The 15,932-nt window shown below is 48.0% G+C and overlaps 2 protein-coding genes across 4 annotated transcripts; both read right to left on the reverse strand.

The window, feature by feature from the left end:
- Positions 1-71: 71 nt before the first annotated feature.
- LOC128747837 (calpain-1 catalytic subunit-like) lies at positions 72-9,705 on the reverse strand. 3 transcript variants are annotated; one of them, XM_053846044.1, is made up of 23 exons: positions 9,504-9,645; positions 9,277-9,430; positions 7,327-7,572; positions 7,193-7,262; positions 6,999-7,117; positions 6,498-6,631; positions 6,228-6,402; positions 5,784-5,858; positions 5,558-5,643; positions 4,523-4,597; positions 4,308-4,468; positions 3,611-3,777; positions 3,515-3,526; positions 3,229-3,437; positions 2,930-2,978; positions 2,796-2,864; positions 2,671-2,728; positions 2,539-2,600; positions 2,209-2,277; positions 2,064-2,142; positions 1,089-1,205; positions 577-629; positions 72-512 (listed from the first exon to the last, which is right to left on the reverse strand). In XM_053846044.1, exons 3-23 carry the CDS (start codon positions 7,561-7,563, stop codon positions 486-488), a joined length of 2,103 nt encoding a protein of 700 aa, XP_053702019.1. In that variant the 5' UTR covers positions 7,564-7,572; positions 9,277-9,430; positions 9,504-9,645; the 3' UTR covers positions 72-485. The 3 variants fall into 3 exon arrangements, with proteins under 3 accessions (XP_053702019.1, XP_053702018.1, XP_053702017.1); XM_053846043.1 differs by lacking the exon at positions 9,277-9,430 and having other exon boundaries at positions 73-512; positions 9,622-9,705; XM_053846042.1 differs by lacking the exon at positions 9,504-9,645 and having other exon boundaries at positions 73-512; positions 9,159-9,281.
- Positions 9,706-10,867: 1,162 nt separating this feature from the next.
- On the reverse strand, positions 10,868-15,293 carry LOC128747089 (calpain-8-like). Its single transcript, XM_053844638.1, has 20 exons — positions 15,057-15,293; positions 14,845-14,914; positions 14,656-14,774; positions 14,467-14,600; positions 14,231-14,405; positions 14,097-14,171; positions 13,951-14,036; positions 13,800-13,874; positions 13,216-13,376; positions 12,898-13,073; positions 12,538-12,746; positions 12,398-12,446; positions 12,256-12,324; positions 12,027-12,084; positions 11,901-11,962; positions 11,756-11,824; positions 11,616-11,694; positions 11,127-11,243; positions 11,009-11,061; positions 10,868-10,937 (listed from the first exon to the last, which is right to left on the reverse strand). The coding sequence occupies exons 1-20, from the start codon at positions 15,291-15,293 to the stop codon at positions 10,911-10,913; spliced, it is 2,100 nt and encodes a 699-aa protein (XP_053700613.1). The 3' UTR covers positions 10,868-10,910.
- Positions 15,294-15,932: the final 639 nt, after the last annotated feature.

The following is a 15,932-nucleotide window of genomic DNA, read 5'->3' on the forward strand; positions in this document are numbered from 1 at the left end:
ACCCTTCAATACTGTGTCATGAAACCTCATCTTCCCATTGAATAGTTGCTACCACAAGTGTCAAGTCCTCACTGGATAAACCAGCAGCGTGACTCTGGTTAGCGAAGCATTCTGGACTTCAGAGATGCAAGTCAACACACCTAGTTCCTTTCGCTGCCCTTCGATGTTTATTGATGTCAGCTGTGAGCGTTACGATACATGAACGCAGACTGCGCTAGCATTTATCTCAGAGGAGACGCAGGTACCATGTTGCAGGACTCACTTCCTGTTGCACTGCACTGGGTTCCTGCAGTGCAGTTTAGCATCACATCAGAACCCTGTGTAGAAGAGAATGAAGGTGCGCATGTTTCACAGTTTCCAGGGAGAAATCGATCTTCCGAACTCCCATCGAAATTGAAAAAGATCAAAGGAAAACATCGTCTTCAAATGTCGGGGCTGGGGTTAAGTGCAGGTGGGAACACAGGCGCCCGAGTCTCTTCTTCTCCTCAGTTGTACATTGTGAGGCAGAGCCACTGTGGACAGAGAGGAAGACATCACTCTGGTGTTGGGAGCACATCATCTATGAAGAGATGTTACCTCAGACTTCTGAAGAGTCAATGACTTTCCGTCCGACAACTGTTTGAAGATGGCTGTGGGTTCAAAAGCAGAATGATCTGAGCAACTGAGAGGTAACAAACCGCCAACATCAGCATCAATACATGGAGACAGGTGCCGCACCTGCCGTCACTGGTCGCACACACAGAGACACACAACTTCCATCAGGGAGGGAAACAGGATGCATCGTAGAGGAACACTCTATATAGCAATTCTGCCCAACAGCAACATTCCCTCAGGAATTTGGAAGCTTGTAGCAATTATTTCCAACTGACTTAAAAGCCTTTGAAAAAATAATCACAATAGTAACATTTTTTCTCTGAGAAAATCACTAAAAACCATAAGCAAGAACCTAAAACTAAGATGGCAGCCGAAACATTGTGGCTTGTTGCGTGTGTGGATGTGAAAACGCAAGCGACGTCCATCCACACGGCGGCTCTTCAGTGGTTTAACCACATGGTTTTCGACCTCCTTCATGGTTGGACATCACCTACCGTTCATCACGTTGAAGCGGAGCACCAGACAGATGAAGTTCTCAAGGGTCATGTGTCCAGAGGAGGCGCCGTAGCGTAGAGCCATCAGGTTCAACATCTCGTCTCTGACTTTGATCCCTGCGATTCAAAAACGTTTGTCCTGAAGGTTCTGCCGTTACAGAGTTGCCCCTTGACAAAGCAAGTATTTCAGTGCGTCAGATATTTGTTTGACTCATTTTAAATGAAGTACATAATATGCTTTCATGTGGAGACATTTCCTTCATTCCACATTCCTCCTTGTAATTGATTTGTGGTGATGCGGTTAGCAAAATAACTTTCAGTGAAGTGTAACTGTCGATTGCGGGGACAAGGAACAGCTCAGGAGTATCATCTGGAGTTAAGAAGTTGCATTACAGTCACATTAACTACCATGTGGCTGTGGTGGGTAGTGATACCCCAATGAGGCTTCATGAAGCAGTGTCCAGCGTTCAGTAGGTGGCGCTCTTGTGTGAGGTTTCTTTGAAATGTCTGTTCCAATCCAGAGCTATTACAGCAGACAGTGCCATCCAGTGGGCTCTGATAACACTGTATCATGAAGCCTCATGATCACTTTTTGAGAGTTTTGAGAACTAAGGATATATTTTTTGCAGCAGCAGCAGCAGCAAGCCAGTACAAAAATAATTGTGCCGTGTTTCTATAGTCAGTGAAACTATCCGTTGACAAACAGGCTGTGTGAATTGTGCGCATGAATCTCATTGACAGCAGCGCCCCCCAGCTCTCGTCTCCTTCAAGGAATCTAAAACACATTGAGCTACTTTACAGTATATTTGGACGACAGCGAACGACACGGTGGTTGACTGGTTGCATACTTTCTCATGCATGTTCAGTCGTGTCACCTCACATCATGCTGTGTTTTTGCTGGCACCAGTGAAACACGCCGCCAAACTCAATTAGACACTGTGGAAACTAGGTGCGTATGAAGCTGAGTCACATGACCTGTGGCCATGATGGCCTGCCGCAGCTCCTTCAACGACAGCGTTCCAGACCTGGAGACGTCAGTGAGGTTGAATATATCCTGAGGACGACACAGTCAGCAACATTAGCCTCCATGTTTGCTGCCGCCATGTTGCCGTTTAATCACCCTGAATGTGATGATCTTCTCCCAGAGCTCCACAAACTCGTTGGCGTTCAGCCTCCCGGTGACAGACGACTGGAGGACAAGTCAAGGTTCCTTAACACAGCTGGAGTTTGCAGGTGACATCCAGAGCTCAGGTTGTTACACAAAGAAATGGTGCTATTAGCCATGTCACGTTGATGTGAGAGCCTCCACGTTGACCCAAGTCGCGCCCTCTAGTGGCCGACGACACACTGCAAAAATACTGATTCAGAATCGGATGATGCCGATTCATGACTCGCGCTAAAGCCACATCATAGTCTTTAACGTGTTTAAAGCTTGCTGATGAGAAGGTACATCCATCAGCGCGATCATGCCGCGGCAGGCGTCCAGGCTGAATCCACCGGATTTCAGGTCCCCTAGAAAAGAAAAGCCGCATTTAACATGAGCTTTTTCTTAACGTCTAACTGGGCTTTAAATGTTTTCAACCTTTCAGGATGTGACCGTTGAGCATCATCTGCAGCTGAACGTCATCCACTTCTTCATACTGGACACAACCAAGTAGAAGGTGTGTGACAAGTGAACCAAGCGGCGACACGTCTGGACAACTTTACCTTGTCGGAGAACTGTCGGAAGAAGTTCCTCTTTACTTCGTCGTCCTCGAAGTTCTCGGACAGATCGGGCTGAAAGACATGGGCGTGAATTTGAAAAAGCAGTCGTCGAGATCAAGCATTTATCTGCTGCTTACTTCATCGGGATGTATCTGTTCGTAGATATTGCTGTTGTCCGAATTCTCGCTGCAGAAAGACAGCAAACATCAATGACAAAACCTTGAAACGAAATAGATTTTTTTCCTCGGGTCATGAGATGCTAGCACAGCTGTCTCTCACATGAGCTACCGCTAGCTAGCCCTGTCAGTAGCTCGCCACTATTACCAATTCAGTGGCCAGTTAGCAAGTAGGCAATGAAGTTTTTGCTTTGTTCTGCTTCCTGTTAATAGTAATTGGACCCTTATTCAGAGTAACCATAGCGCCCTTTCTTACTTACTTGACAAGAATCTCCGCCTTGGTCAAGATGGTCAGAATGAAGGATGCTGTTTCGTTGGGACTAAACGTGGATGGAACAATCAGATAATCCCCAGGTTTGACTGACAGGAGATGCATCACCCCGCGGGCGTTGAGGTAGGGTGACAGTTGGAAGATGGGTACGTTTTGGGCGAAGAAAGCAGGTAGGAACTTTCCTTTTGCCGTCGTGTGCTGCACCAGAAACATCAAGACCTCATGGCCCTCATTTCAGCTGAGCAATAGCGTGGGAAGAGTGAGGCGGAACCTACCTCTGGAGGTACCTTGGAGAGGAAGAGAGGAGAAGACAGTCGTGCCGGGAAGTCATTTAGTTAGCAAAGGTTACGAGAAGCGGATTTGATGGTCACCTCAAATATGCAGAAGCCAATGTGGAGATTCTCAACCAGAGATCGGTGTCTCTTGTCGGGCTTCTGCATCAGCGACACCAGCATGTTCTTCTCGTCCTGTCTTTCCACGCATTCATCGGTCAACCGGGTGATGGTGACGCGATACTGGGGGTTGGTCCAGAATGTGTCTGGAAGGTTGCGATGTGTAGGCTCAGAATATTGCATGGGTCGACAGACAATGTTGACAGAAGTCATTGGTTCGAGCTAAAACAGACAAACTATCACCATTATTATAGTACTATTGCTATTATTACAGCAGTGGAGACAGTTCCTGATGGTGGGACAAGGGGGGGAACTGCCAGTTGGAGACCCTTCCAATGGAGAATTGGGTGGACTGAGGCAGGCAGCTCCAATTCCCAGGAGAGATCTGCAGCGCCACACTATTCCCAGATATGATGTAGTGGTCCAAGGTGGAGAGGTCTGTGCTGCTGGTGGGGCCGACATATGCCTTTGGCAGAGGGGCTGGAGGGAGCCCCCGACAGGAAGGAGGGCAAAGGGCTTGGAGGTGGGCAGCAGGGGCTTTTTGGGAGGCTCAACAACTCGCCTACGAGTAGGTATGTGATGCCACCACTTGGAGAGTATCTGAGTCAAGGGGCAAAGGACCTTACAGCTGGCGTAATGGTCAATTGCAAATGTGCTATGAGCAAAGTGGTCTCACCTGGACTGTTCATGCAACCCCCTGCTGTAGTTCCAGCTACCCACCGCCCCTCGTGGATAGAGGGGATCCACTGGGACTTTGATCCTCCGTCAATAAATTCCGGACACAAGCTGCAGATGTCCAGGTTGTTGAAGTTCTTACAGAAGTCGTCCATGTCCATCCTGGGAGAAACGTTCTTGATGAGATGATCGAGCGGCTGGTTCTGCAAGTCTTACCAAAACTCCCCGTCGTCCGCCACCGAGAGGCATAGATTTCTCTCTTCCGGCGCCACAGTCTGCCACAGATTAGACCTGTGGGGATGAGAGAGGGATCAACAAACTCAAAGACTACTCAAAGGAGGTCAGGGATTATGGATGCTAGCACTGAAGGTGTCAGTGGAGAGTCATGCTCTGTGACCCTGGGTGGCATATGGAAGTCACATAACGGGAGGGAAACCACAAAAACTGACTCTCCATTACGAAACATTGGTTGAATGAAGCTGCTCATCCTTGTCTTTCGGCAGGTGTCAATGAAATTTCCAAGTAGGCAGCCCTGAGAAACGCAGACTTTTTGACACCTGATTGACTTGCGATTACGGTCATGACATGTGTACAACCCACTTCTGGTTTGGGGAATTGTGCGTCCGTTTTTGTGGTCCGCCTTTTTTTTGCGATGGCTATTTTCCCTTCAGAGCCATCGTACTGATACGCATTGTTTGTAATTCCGCGGTGTGCTGTCTCGCTCGGCTCCAGATTTTATTTTCCACACACCCATCACGGTTCTGACCGGCCTCCACCACATCCCCGGCAAACAGACTCGCTGTCACTACGCACACAAACAGCGCTATCATCGGTCTCACAGTACAGCCGTCCAGACCAAAGTGCCCGAACCTGTCTGTCAAAGTGGCTGTCAGTTACCTGATGAATGCACAGTACACATCATCCATCCCTTGAAGCTGCCAACATAATTACAGTTCTCTACACATCACGGTCTCCACGTTCTTAGTCATGGCTTCTGCACGTGATAAACTTGGTCACATGAAGGTTATTTACTGTGAAAGTGAAATACTCCACAGAGACGCTGCTGCTCGCCGTGTTAACCAACGTCAGCGGACCGAGTGATTTATGAACCATTACCCAGCTTTATTATCTTTGCTTACTCCATCCAAGACTAGCGCAGATTAGCAGGGCGCACCACGGTAGCAGCGGAGTCATCATGTTTTATGAGGTACACGGTGGCTTGTAAAACAGGCAGGAGGTGGTGAACCTCACCGATCAGACCAGGACCCCTTCCACTCCACTCGGCCCCAGGGGTTCCAGAGACGCACCAGGGAGGCCAGCTGTCCTTGGCTCAGCAACTAGTGGAGAGCATCAGTCCATCAGGAAGAGGGGATGTTTGTGTTTGCCACGACCTCACAACACACCTCCCACCCACCTTCAGTGGATTTCAGAGGATTGTTTGTGTTTTAAAAAAGAGAGAAGGCTGCCTTTCGTTCACCTGTTTGACTCCGGTGATGGTGTAGGCGTGACCTTGGACCAAACCATTTTCTAACACAGTGTTGGCAGCAGTTTCCTAGAGAGAAATGAGTCCAGTCAATTGGTGAGTAATAGTAACATGACACCACATAACTATCACATACATGTCTTTTTATTTTCTTAAGCTATTTATTTATTCATTTTTGGGGGGTTGGTTTTGTTTTTGTTATGTTTTCTCATCTTATTATTTATAGAAATTCCAAATCCATTACTTTGTTAATTTTTTTTTAAATTTTATTCTCTTATGAATGAAATGTAATTTTTTTCAAATTTCGTTTTTGATTCTCTTAATATATTTTGCATTTGTGATATATATATATATACACACACTCTTTTTTGTTTATTTTCCCTTCAGTGTGTGTGTGTGTGTGTGTGTGTGTGTGTCTAGGTGGGAGTGTGTACTCGCCCCCTGTGGTGTCCCGCAGCCCATCAGAGACGTGACTTTCCCGGCCCTGAACATCATCTCCCACAGATTTGACGGACGTTCTTGCAGATTGATGTGGAGGTGTACCCCACCAGTGAAGTCCACCATGGCCTCAGCCGGAGTTCCAGCAACCATGTCTGCGTAGGAGCCACACACTCTGACACACACATGGATAAACACACACACACACACACACGCGTCTCATTATTTGACTCCGTATTTAGCGCGTCGCACTTCAAAGGCAGTCCGTACTTGGCATAAGCTTTCTCGAACAGAGCGGGCCAGAACTCAGTGGGCTCTTTGGCGTGAACGAAAATGAGCTTCCCGTCTATTGTCGGGAGCTTGTCGTCGATGACCACATCCACCCACTTCCCGAATCTCCAGAACTGAAAGAGGGAACACGCAGTGCATCAAGGTTACAAAAACCAGTGTGTGCAGCTGTCAAATCAGGAATGTTCATCTGCAACCACGCCTCAGCGAAAGGCATCGGCCGTGACTGCACGCCTCGACACCACAGCTCACAGCCGAAACCAAGACCTTGCTCGGTGCTTTCCAGTCGCCTGTGTGAGTCTGGACACACTCCACTCATTCTCCGCGACCTAGTCTTATTAAATGTCTATGAAGAGTACACCACGTCCACCATCTGCTCAGTTCAGACCGAGGAATCGACCTGTGTGTGTTTATGACTGTGTTATTACGCAGTTATTTAGCACATACCTAGACAGCTGATGTGATAAGGTTATACGGGATTACCCTGAAGTGGAACAGGCCGCAGTAGTCCACGTCAAAGCGCTGGTCAAGGGGGACCACGTTTTCGAGAATGATCTTCTGGAATGTCAGCGCGCCGATGGATGCTAGCAGCCAGCAGTTGCCTGGTGAACGACAATACTTTCAAAAACATGCCAAAAGATAGTCATTCATTTCGCTCAACATGATGAAAGACAGACCGAGCACTCCTTGACCGAAATCGAACCTGGAAATGCCGTCCACCACCAGGTGTGGGTTCGGAACAAGCACCTGAAAAAGAAGGTCGATACTGAATATTGAAGCTTCAAAATGGCCGACAAACAAGCGGACGTACTCCTGGTCTCTGCCAGACGACCTGCTCCAGGTCCTCGGGCTTCAGAACGCCTTGGCCGATGGACGTCCTGTCGGGCGGGAACATCTCATCGATGAACCGAACCCGCCGGATGAGACAGAACTGCTTCAGCGTCTGGTAGTCCTGGTTGAGGAACCTCACGGGGTTGCTGGGGGTCCCGAGCCCTGCTTTCCTGTGACGGTCGCTGAGGATGGTGAGGCACACGCCTGGAGTCGGCATGTTGAATTCCTGCAAGACGAGCAGGTTGCCTGAATGACGGCGGACTCACTTCTCTAACTTTATTGGAACCTTTTGTGAAAGCTTTTTTACTGCGATTCAGCGGTAAAACAGCTTGTAAAGTCAATCTTTAACTCATCTTTATCTTCTAAAAGCTTGCGTCACGTCTTTCATTCAGAGAGTTGAGTAAAAGGTGGTTTACACACCATTTATATCCGATAATGTAACACTAAGAGCCGCTAACAATTGTAGATCAAAGCCCGACACACATCAAAGGTCACACCCACCAATGTTCTGAGGAAGGATATCGGTAGCAATGGGTGATGAAGCTTCATGAAACAGAGCTCAGTAGATGGGGTGTTGCGTCAAAGATGATGCGAAGTTTGGTTGAAATGGTTGTTTGAATCCAAAGATTTTAGAACACAGAGCGCCCTCTAGTGGGGTCTGAAAACAAGGACACTGTTTCATGAAGCCTCATCAGCCTGTCACTAAACGTCACTTCTTTTTTAAACATCTTTAAGGCAAATTTAAATTCAGAACAAGCTGCAGACCTGGGGTTACAGATGAAAGCCAGATTACCAGAGAAGAAGAAAGGAAGTGGAAGAAAGATGGCAGTAAAACAACACATTTGGAAAGACTCAAAGAGGCAGAAAGGTTGGTTTTATTCCATGTTTTAAGCCGCATTTTTGAGACAGAAAAATCTATCATTGTCTGAAGAATAAGACAAACACATACAATACATACTGTACAATACAAGATAAATACACAGTCCAAGAAAGTCCAAGTCCAAGAAGGTGACTTCAGCCACCTTCTTGGACTTGGCGTTGTTTTGTCAACAAAAATGAAGCTGTAGTTAATATATGCAGATTCACAGCATAAATATATAATAATAATAAAAAAAATAGAGAGATATTCACATACAAATGAAAGAGAGGAGGGGTTCATGTTTGCCTCTCATTCACGCACAAAAATGCTTCACATAGTTTTCAGTCAAAACAATTTAGTGCAAACGTGACTGAGCTCTGCAGAACAATATCAAACAAACTCTTAGTTCAATCGTATTAAAGTCTTTAAAACACCACAATTATAATTTCAATAGTTAGTGCTCTTGCTCCAGTCAAACAGGGATCTAAAATGGTTTAAAATTATGACATTTTTTTGTAGATTTTTTTTGCTAACAATGCATTATTTATTTCCAGTTGATTTAGTGACATTATTTCACGATTACTGAATAATAATAAAAAAATGAAAAAAGTCTTGGATAAATGTTGTGAAATACATATGAGGAGGAAACATTTCGCTCTGAGCTGTTCCCGTCCTCGTGGGGCGTGGTGCCCCACGCATGGAGAGAGGGGCGGGACAGGACCTGGGCTGCCAGTTCGGAGGCTTCACGCTCGACGTGCACAGAAACCTGTTTTCTTTCTTGAACACACTGCATCACAGTGATTCAGCGAGGCTGATACTGCCTTTGAGAAGCCAAAACTTCCTTCAAACTTGAGCAGAAGACTATGCATTAACATCAGCTACCAGACTGCATGTGAGTGCCGAGTCAACTGAGCAAAATACTGCAGTATTTCTACTGTAATGGAGGAGCTGACCTTTCCAGGAGGAGCCTTGCCGGTCGGAGACGTTAATTCCATCTCAGAAATCTTTTCCCTTCTCTCCTGTTCCCAGTGGCTGTGAGTGAGAACAGCGTCCTCCCGTTAGATGGCTCACCTCTGTTTACGCGTGACAGCGGCGAGCCTTTGAAACAGCTCGCACCACGCCCCGTCGCCGAGTCGCCCTGTGGTTGGATGGAAGACTTGCGACTGGGGCGAGGTCTGTTTGTCTTTCTCAGAGCCTGGCCTCCCTTCTCTTCTTTGGCAGATCACTTTCAGTGCGACAACACTTACGATTATTAAGAAAAGTCGCTGAAATATTTCTACCTACAGAGTGAGACGAACCTGGGGAAAAGAAATCAAGCTGGACACCAAACACTGAGATATTTGGAGGAAGCCATTCCGGACTGTGATGGCTGCGACTGCAGGGACCGTGGCCAGCGAGACACAGAAGGTTCCTCACCTTTGTCTGCAGCTCTCGTCGTGGAGATCAGCGATAAATGTGGATTTGGGTTCCTAAAGATCCTGAGCTTGCATCACTGTGCAGGACGGAGCAAAACAGGAAGTGGGTGTTTTACCTGCCTGTGATAGAACACCTGAGGACACCGCGGTCATGTGACCAACGAACTCACCCTGAACTCTGCGAGCTGAAGTGTCTGACTCACTGGTGCAGTTGTAGCAGCCAGAAAACTTTGACGTGAAAATATGAAGCCTTTCCAACAGGTTCCCTGGTTTCATTGATCCTAAAATGGTTGTAGACGCGAGTGATTCCTTGGGCACCTGTCCAGGCGTCTCTTCCTTCTCACCCTAGCTAGCTGGGGAAGACAATGTTCTTGGTAAACACTGTGTTTTTATGCTGTTGAGAGCTCACATGACTCAGTTACCCCACGTCTCCTGGACCCCAGAATCAGGAGCTAAGATCAGCTAAGGTTTTCAGGACTCATTTCGAGGGTCTGAACCTTGTCCTGCCGAGACCCACGGAACAATAAGAGCAAGAGTTGACACTCTTGCTGTCATCACCTCCACATATAAAGCTCTGGCGTGTTGGCATCACACACTAGTTAATACTTCATGCAGTCATTTCTCCGTCATCATCATCATCAGTTTTGTCAACGTTGCGCTGCTTTATTGTTAAAAGTGGAACTGAAGCCAAACTTCGTATGGAATCGAGAAGAATGACAGGGAACTGTCTATCTGTCTGTCTATCTATCTATGTATCATCTATCTGTTTGCCTGTTTGTCTGTCTATCTATCTATCTCTCTGTCTCTCTGTCTGTCTCTCTCTCTCTATCTATCTGTCTGTCTACCTATCTATCTATCTATCTATCATCTATCTATCTATCTATCATCTATCTATCTATCTATCGTCCACCTATCTGTTTATCTATCTATCTCTCCATCTCTCTGTCTGTCTCTATCTCTATCCATCTATCATCCATCTATCTGTTTATCTATCTATCTATCATCATCCATCCATCCATCTATCTGTCTGTCTATCTATCAATCTAAACACAGGAAACGCAAATCTAACTACCGCTATTTATTCATGTCGAATTATAGGACATTTAAAGTCATGAACGTGAGAAAAGAGGGGTAGAACGAGTCAAAGTCAAAGTATAATTGTAAAAGATAATAGAAGGGCAGGAAAATTTGGCAATGAATGAGTAAGACTGACACATTCAGAGCAAAGAAAATTGTCATTTAATTCATCAGTTTGTTTAGCTGCAGGATGGACGCTCACGTTCGGCCAGGTCAGGTGTACATGGAGAGGCACATCCACTGGGAAGAGAAGGGACGGATGTTAGTCACAGTCCAGGAAGCTGGTGGGATGAATCCACTTGACCTCTGACCTCCGACTGGCTCAGCTCCATGGACATGCCGTCAGACAAGTGTTTGTAGACTTCTGTCAGAGACAGAGACACGTGTCATGATGCGGAGGAGGAGGAGGAGGAGGAGGATGAAGCTTACTGAACATGCAGTCCAGGCGGATGATCAGACCGATGAAGCTCTCCAGGGTCATGTGACCAGAGGCGGCGCCGTAACGCAGCGCCAACAGGTTCAGCATGCTGTCACTCACCGTCATTCCTGAAACCAGCGGCAGAGGAACACGTGCCACACATGAGGTCCACAACTCCAGAGCCAACACAAACAGGACACACACTCAGAATGATACGCATCGACACAAATATGTAAACAGAAACGAAACACGCTCAGCTCAAAACGAATCGTCGACGAATAAGAACACAATATCCACAAGACTAAAGGGTAGATATGAAAAGTACACACGCTCAAGACAAACACAATCAGACGCACAAAACACACAGCTTAGCAAATGAAACAAGACACACAAATACGAGTTAAAATGCTGCCTGGGTTGATGTAGTTTGGAGTGTCACCCAGCAGGGGGCGGCACGGGGTTAGAGTTCACCACAATATTATCAAGACCTGTTGAATCACCTGACTCCATGATGGCGTTCCTCAGCTCTTGCAGCGACAAAGTTCCAGTTTGGGAAACGTCGGTTCGGAAGTAAACCTCCTGTCAACAGCAACAAAACATGACCAACCTGGACAGTGAAAGCAGAACCTTCCATCTCCACCTTGTAGGTTTTCAACTTCCTCCACAGGCGAGAAAACTCTTGGAAGTCCAGCGTTCCATTGATGGAGGTCTGCGTGGGTGAGAGTCAAGGAGCGTGTTGGAGGCTCCACGTGAAGAAGGAAGAAGCATGAACAGTAGCAGGATACGTCCATTAGCGCCACCATGCTGCGACAGGCCTCGATGCTGAAACCTCCGCTCTCCTTGATTCCTGTGGAGAAAAGTGTTTAAAATTCCCAAGAGCTGGTTAAGGAGTCCAAGTCACGCTGCTTCACCTGTGAGGAAGGTTTCGTTGAGAAGGTTCTGGAGCCGCTCGGCGTCCAGTTCTTCATACTGAGGACACAACAAACACATGGTGATCTCCCGCTGTTGAGATGAGGGGCACCCTGGAGATATGGACCACTCACACACACAGGCATGCTAACGAACAAGATAGAGTCTGTGGGAGGAAACCAGAGTGCCTGGAGGAAGCCCATCTTAACCCATACAGATATAAACTCTTACCTGGTTGCAGTACTGTGTGAAAATGTTTTGCTCGACTTCATCGTCGAGGCCATTCATGCCGTCGCTGAGCTGGAAGTTGAAAGACAAAACGTTGGAAACAGGTCTCAGTGCCTGAATGAGACATCAGGGTCGATGTGTTTACTTGAATCTCCTGGGGCTCCTGGCGGCCGCGGAGGCTTCCAGAATTGTCACTGTTCAGAAGAAATAAAAGAGTCCACTGACATGGATTCCTCATTTACAGGCAGGTAACTACCCCATTATATCACTCTCCAAGTCACGTACTATCCGTGCGTCTCCTCTCTGGAGTAGATGGTCAGGAGGAAGGAGGCCGTCTCGTTGGGGTTGTACGTGGTGGGGACGATCAGGTAGTCGCCGGGTCTCAGCCTGAAGAACTTCATCACCTCGCGACCGTTCATGTACGGAGAGGTCTGGACGACCGGCGCGTGACTTTTGAAGAAGGACTGCGGGAACTTCCCTGAGGTGTTTCTGTACTGTGGAATCAGGGAATCACTGGTCAGAGCCAGGAGAGGCGCTTAAAATGGAGGGAAGTGAAACGGCTCACTGACTTCTTCAGCCACCTTGAGGGACGCAGGGATTCAGGAGACAAAAGAGGAAGGTTTGAGTTGTTTCACAGTCTGAAACACGGCTGTAAAGTCCAGCTCTCACCGCGTAGATGCAGAATCCGATATGAAGCGGTTTCACCAGACGCCGGTGCCTCTTGTCCGGACGCTGCATCAGATACACCAGCATGTTCTTGCTGACGTCCTCCTCCGAACCTTCCACCGTGATGCGGAACTGGGGGTTCGTCCAGAACGTGTCTGAATGGTTAGAAGACAATGTGAATGGAAACCAGTGCAAAGCTGAAACACAAGACCAGGTTGGATATCAAGACATGTTAAACATTGGATTTTAAAAATCATGTGCACAGCCAGAAATCTGGGGTGTTTTGTGACGGGTGACCTGCGTAATTGATGCATCCGCCTGCCGTCGTGCCTGCGACCCATCTGCCGTCGTAGGAGGACGTCTTCCAGTGGCTGTCGGAGTCTGCGCCGAGGAAGTCGGGACAGAGGCCACAGATGTCCAGGTCGATGAAAGACTTGCAGAAATCTTCCAGCGTCATCCTGGAGAACAGAGAAGTGAGGAGCGAAGGCTGAATGCTGACGGTGGCTGGATGAATCAGTGAAAGTCCTGTCTTGAATGGTCTGTTTTTTAATATTGATAAAATCATTTTAAATTGTTTTAAAATATGAATTCATTAATTTTATATGTCAACTTTAAATGAAAAGGGTTGAGCCCCCCCCCCAAAAAAAAAATCAAGTTCAGCACCAGGGGGTCAAAACTATCACAAAACAAACAGATAATAAACAATAATAAAAGAGAAAATACATAAAATGGTCCAATGAAAAAAAAAATTGAACTTGTTTGGTAGCTCCTCCATCTATATGAAGGAGAGGAATGTTCGCTGTTCGTACATGAGTGAATGGCCTGCAGGCTCCTCAGGTGCTCATTAAGACATTAGCTTACGTAACACATGCTTTTCTCACCAGAATTCTCCATCCTCAGTGGCTTTCAGACAAAGTTCCTGAACTTCAGGGCTCACAGTCTTCCACAGAGGCGACCTGCCGGCGTCAACATCCGCATGTTACATACGTGTCAGAAAGAGCAGAGAGAAGGAGCTGAAGAAGCAGTTTCTACCTGTCGCTCCAGTCTCCGTTCCACTCCACTCTGCCCCAGGGGTTCCACAGACGAACCAGCCTCACTGGTTTCCCACAACTCACCACCTGACTCAAGCACAGGACGCTGTCAACTCGCTTCTCGCTCACCACGTGTCGCTGTCTTACCTGCTTGACCCCAGTGACGGTGTAGGCGTGACACAGCACCACTCCGTTCGGCAGAACCGTGTTCTCAAAGGTGTCCTTTGATCAGATCAAGGTCATGAGTGGCAGCGCTCCAGTGGTCTGCAGGACTCACCTACCCCCTGCGGTGTCCCACAGCCCATCAGAGTCACGCTGTTTCCGGCTCTGCACATCAGCTCCCACATGTCGGCCGGTGGCTCTGACAGCGGGATGGACACGTGGACGCCGCCGGTGAAGTCCATCATGGCCTCCTCAGGACTCCCCATGTTCATGTCCATGTAGGAGCCACACACTCTGCAGGGGACAAGACGCTGTCGCTCAAGTCTCCCACAATATTCCGCCTTCTCTTCCATACTTGGCGTATGCTTTCTCCAGCAGAGCGGGCCAGAACTCGTTCGGGTCGTTGGAGTGGACGAAGATGAGTCGTCCGTCGATTGTGGGGAGCTTGTCATCGATCACCACGTCGATCCAACTGCCAAATCTCCAAAACTGCAACACAGCGTCCGTCAGGTTCCTGAGATCCCTCCTCACCACGAGCACTCACTCTGAAGTGGAACAGGCCGCAGTAGTCCTCGTCGAACTCCTGGTCCACGGGAACCACCTGCTTGAAGACTTGCTCCTGGAAGGTCAGGGCTCCGATGGAAGCCAGGAACCAGCAGTCCGCTGAGGAGGAACCACAGCAGCATCTCACGCTGACATCAAAGGCAGAGACGCTGCATTCAGGGCCACTTACAAACTATTCCTTGTCCAAAGTCGAATCTGGACACGCCCTCGGAAATAAAGGCCGGGAAAGGAGCGATTTTCTGGGGAGGAGAGAAGACAGACCATCAACCTTCATACACAAGAGTCTTCTATGATGACACGTTGCGCTGACGTCACTGTTGTCAAATGATGTGCAGACAGATGATGTCATGGCACATGATCAAAACAAAAGTGAAGCCTCACCGCGGGTCTCAGCCACTCCACTCTGGCCAGCTCCGCAGGGGACATCAGGCCTTGGCCGATGGAGGTCTTGTCCGGGGGGAACATGTCATCCACGAACCGCAGTCTTTGCATGAGACAGGCCTTCTTCAGGACCAGGTAGTCCTGGTTAGCGAACCTGTCGGGATTGGACCTGGTGCCTAGTCCCTCCTGTTTGTTTCGGGTTCTCATGATGTTCATGCACACACCGGGGGCCGACATGGTGACGGTGGTTGGATCTAGAAGAAGAGAGATGACGAGCAGGTTCATCTTCTCCACCTAGACACTTGCAAGTCTAGAGCTCGGTCTGTGACTCAACTGACCGCAGGGCACAGCAGGTCTCAGTGAAACAAGGTGATGGAGGGAAGGAAGGAAGGGAGGAAGGATGGAAGGAAGGGAGGAAGGAAGGAAGGAAGGAAGAAAGGAAGGAAGGAAGGAAGGTGGAAACTCTCCGTCCTCCAGTGGCGATATATAATCTCCGTTTCATCCTTTGCACAAGAGCTACATGATCAATGCTTCTTCCACAGTCGCCACCTGGGTTTGGGAGTCTGTTGTTGTCATAATCTTTTGAGGGGGCTGCTCCCCCTAGTGGCTATATGGGTGAACAGCAACGGTCAGTGACAGTAACAATGTTTAAAAAGGATGGGTACAATTTAGTATGTAAAGGGACCATAAATGGACCCTTAAGGTTCTATCCTAAAAGGCCGAGTCCTACAGGAGTCCTACAGAGTCACTACATTTTGGAAAAAAAAAGGGCCATCAGGGGCCCTCGGGCTGCTTAGAATACTGGGGTGACCACTGCTCCATGGCGCTCAAAGGTCCAGCATGTGAACACAACCAGGCTTCAGCCCAGACTTGTGC

This window comes from Synchiropus splendidus, chromosome 16 (assembly GCF_027744825.2).
Source record: "Synchiropus splendidus isolate RoL2022-P1 chromosome 16, RoL_Sspl_1.0, whole genome shotgun sequence".
NCBI classification, from domain to species: domain Eukaryota; kingdom Metazoa; phylum Chordata; class Actinopteri; order Syngnathiformes; family Callionymidae; genus Synchiropus; species Synchiropus splendidus.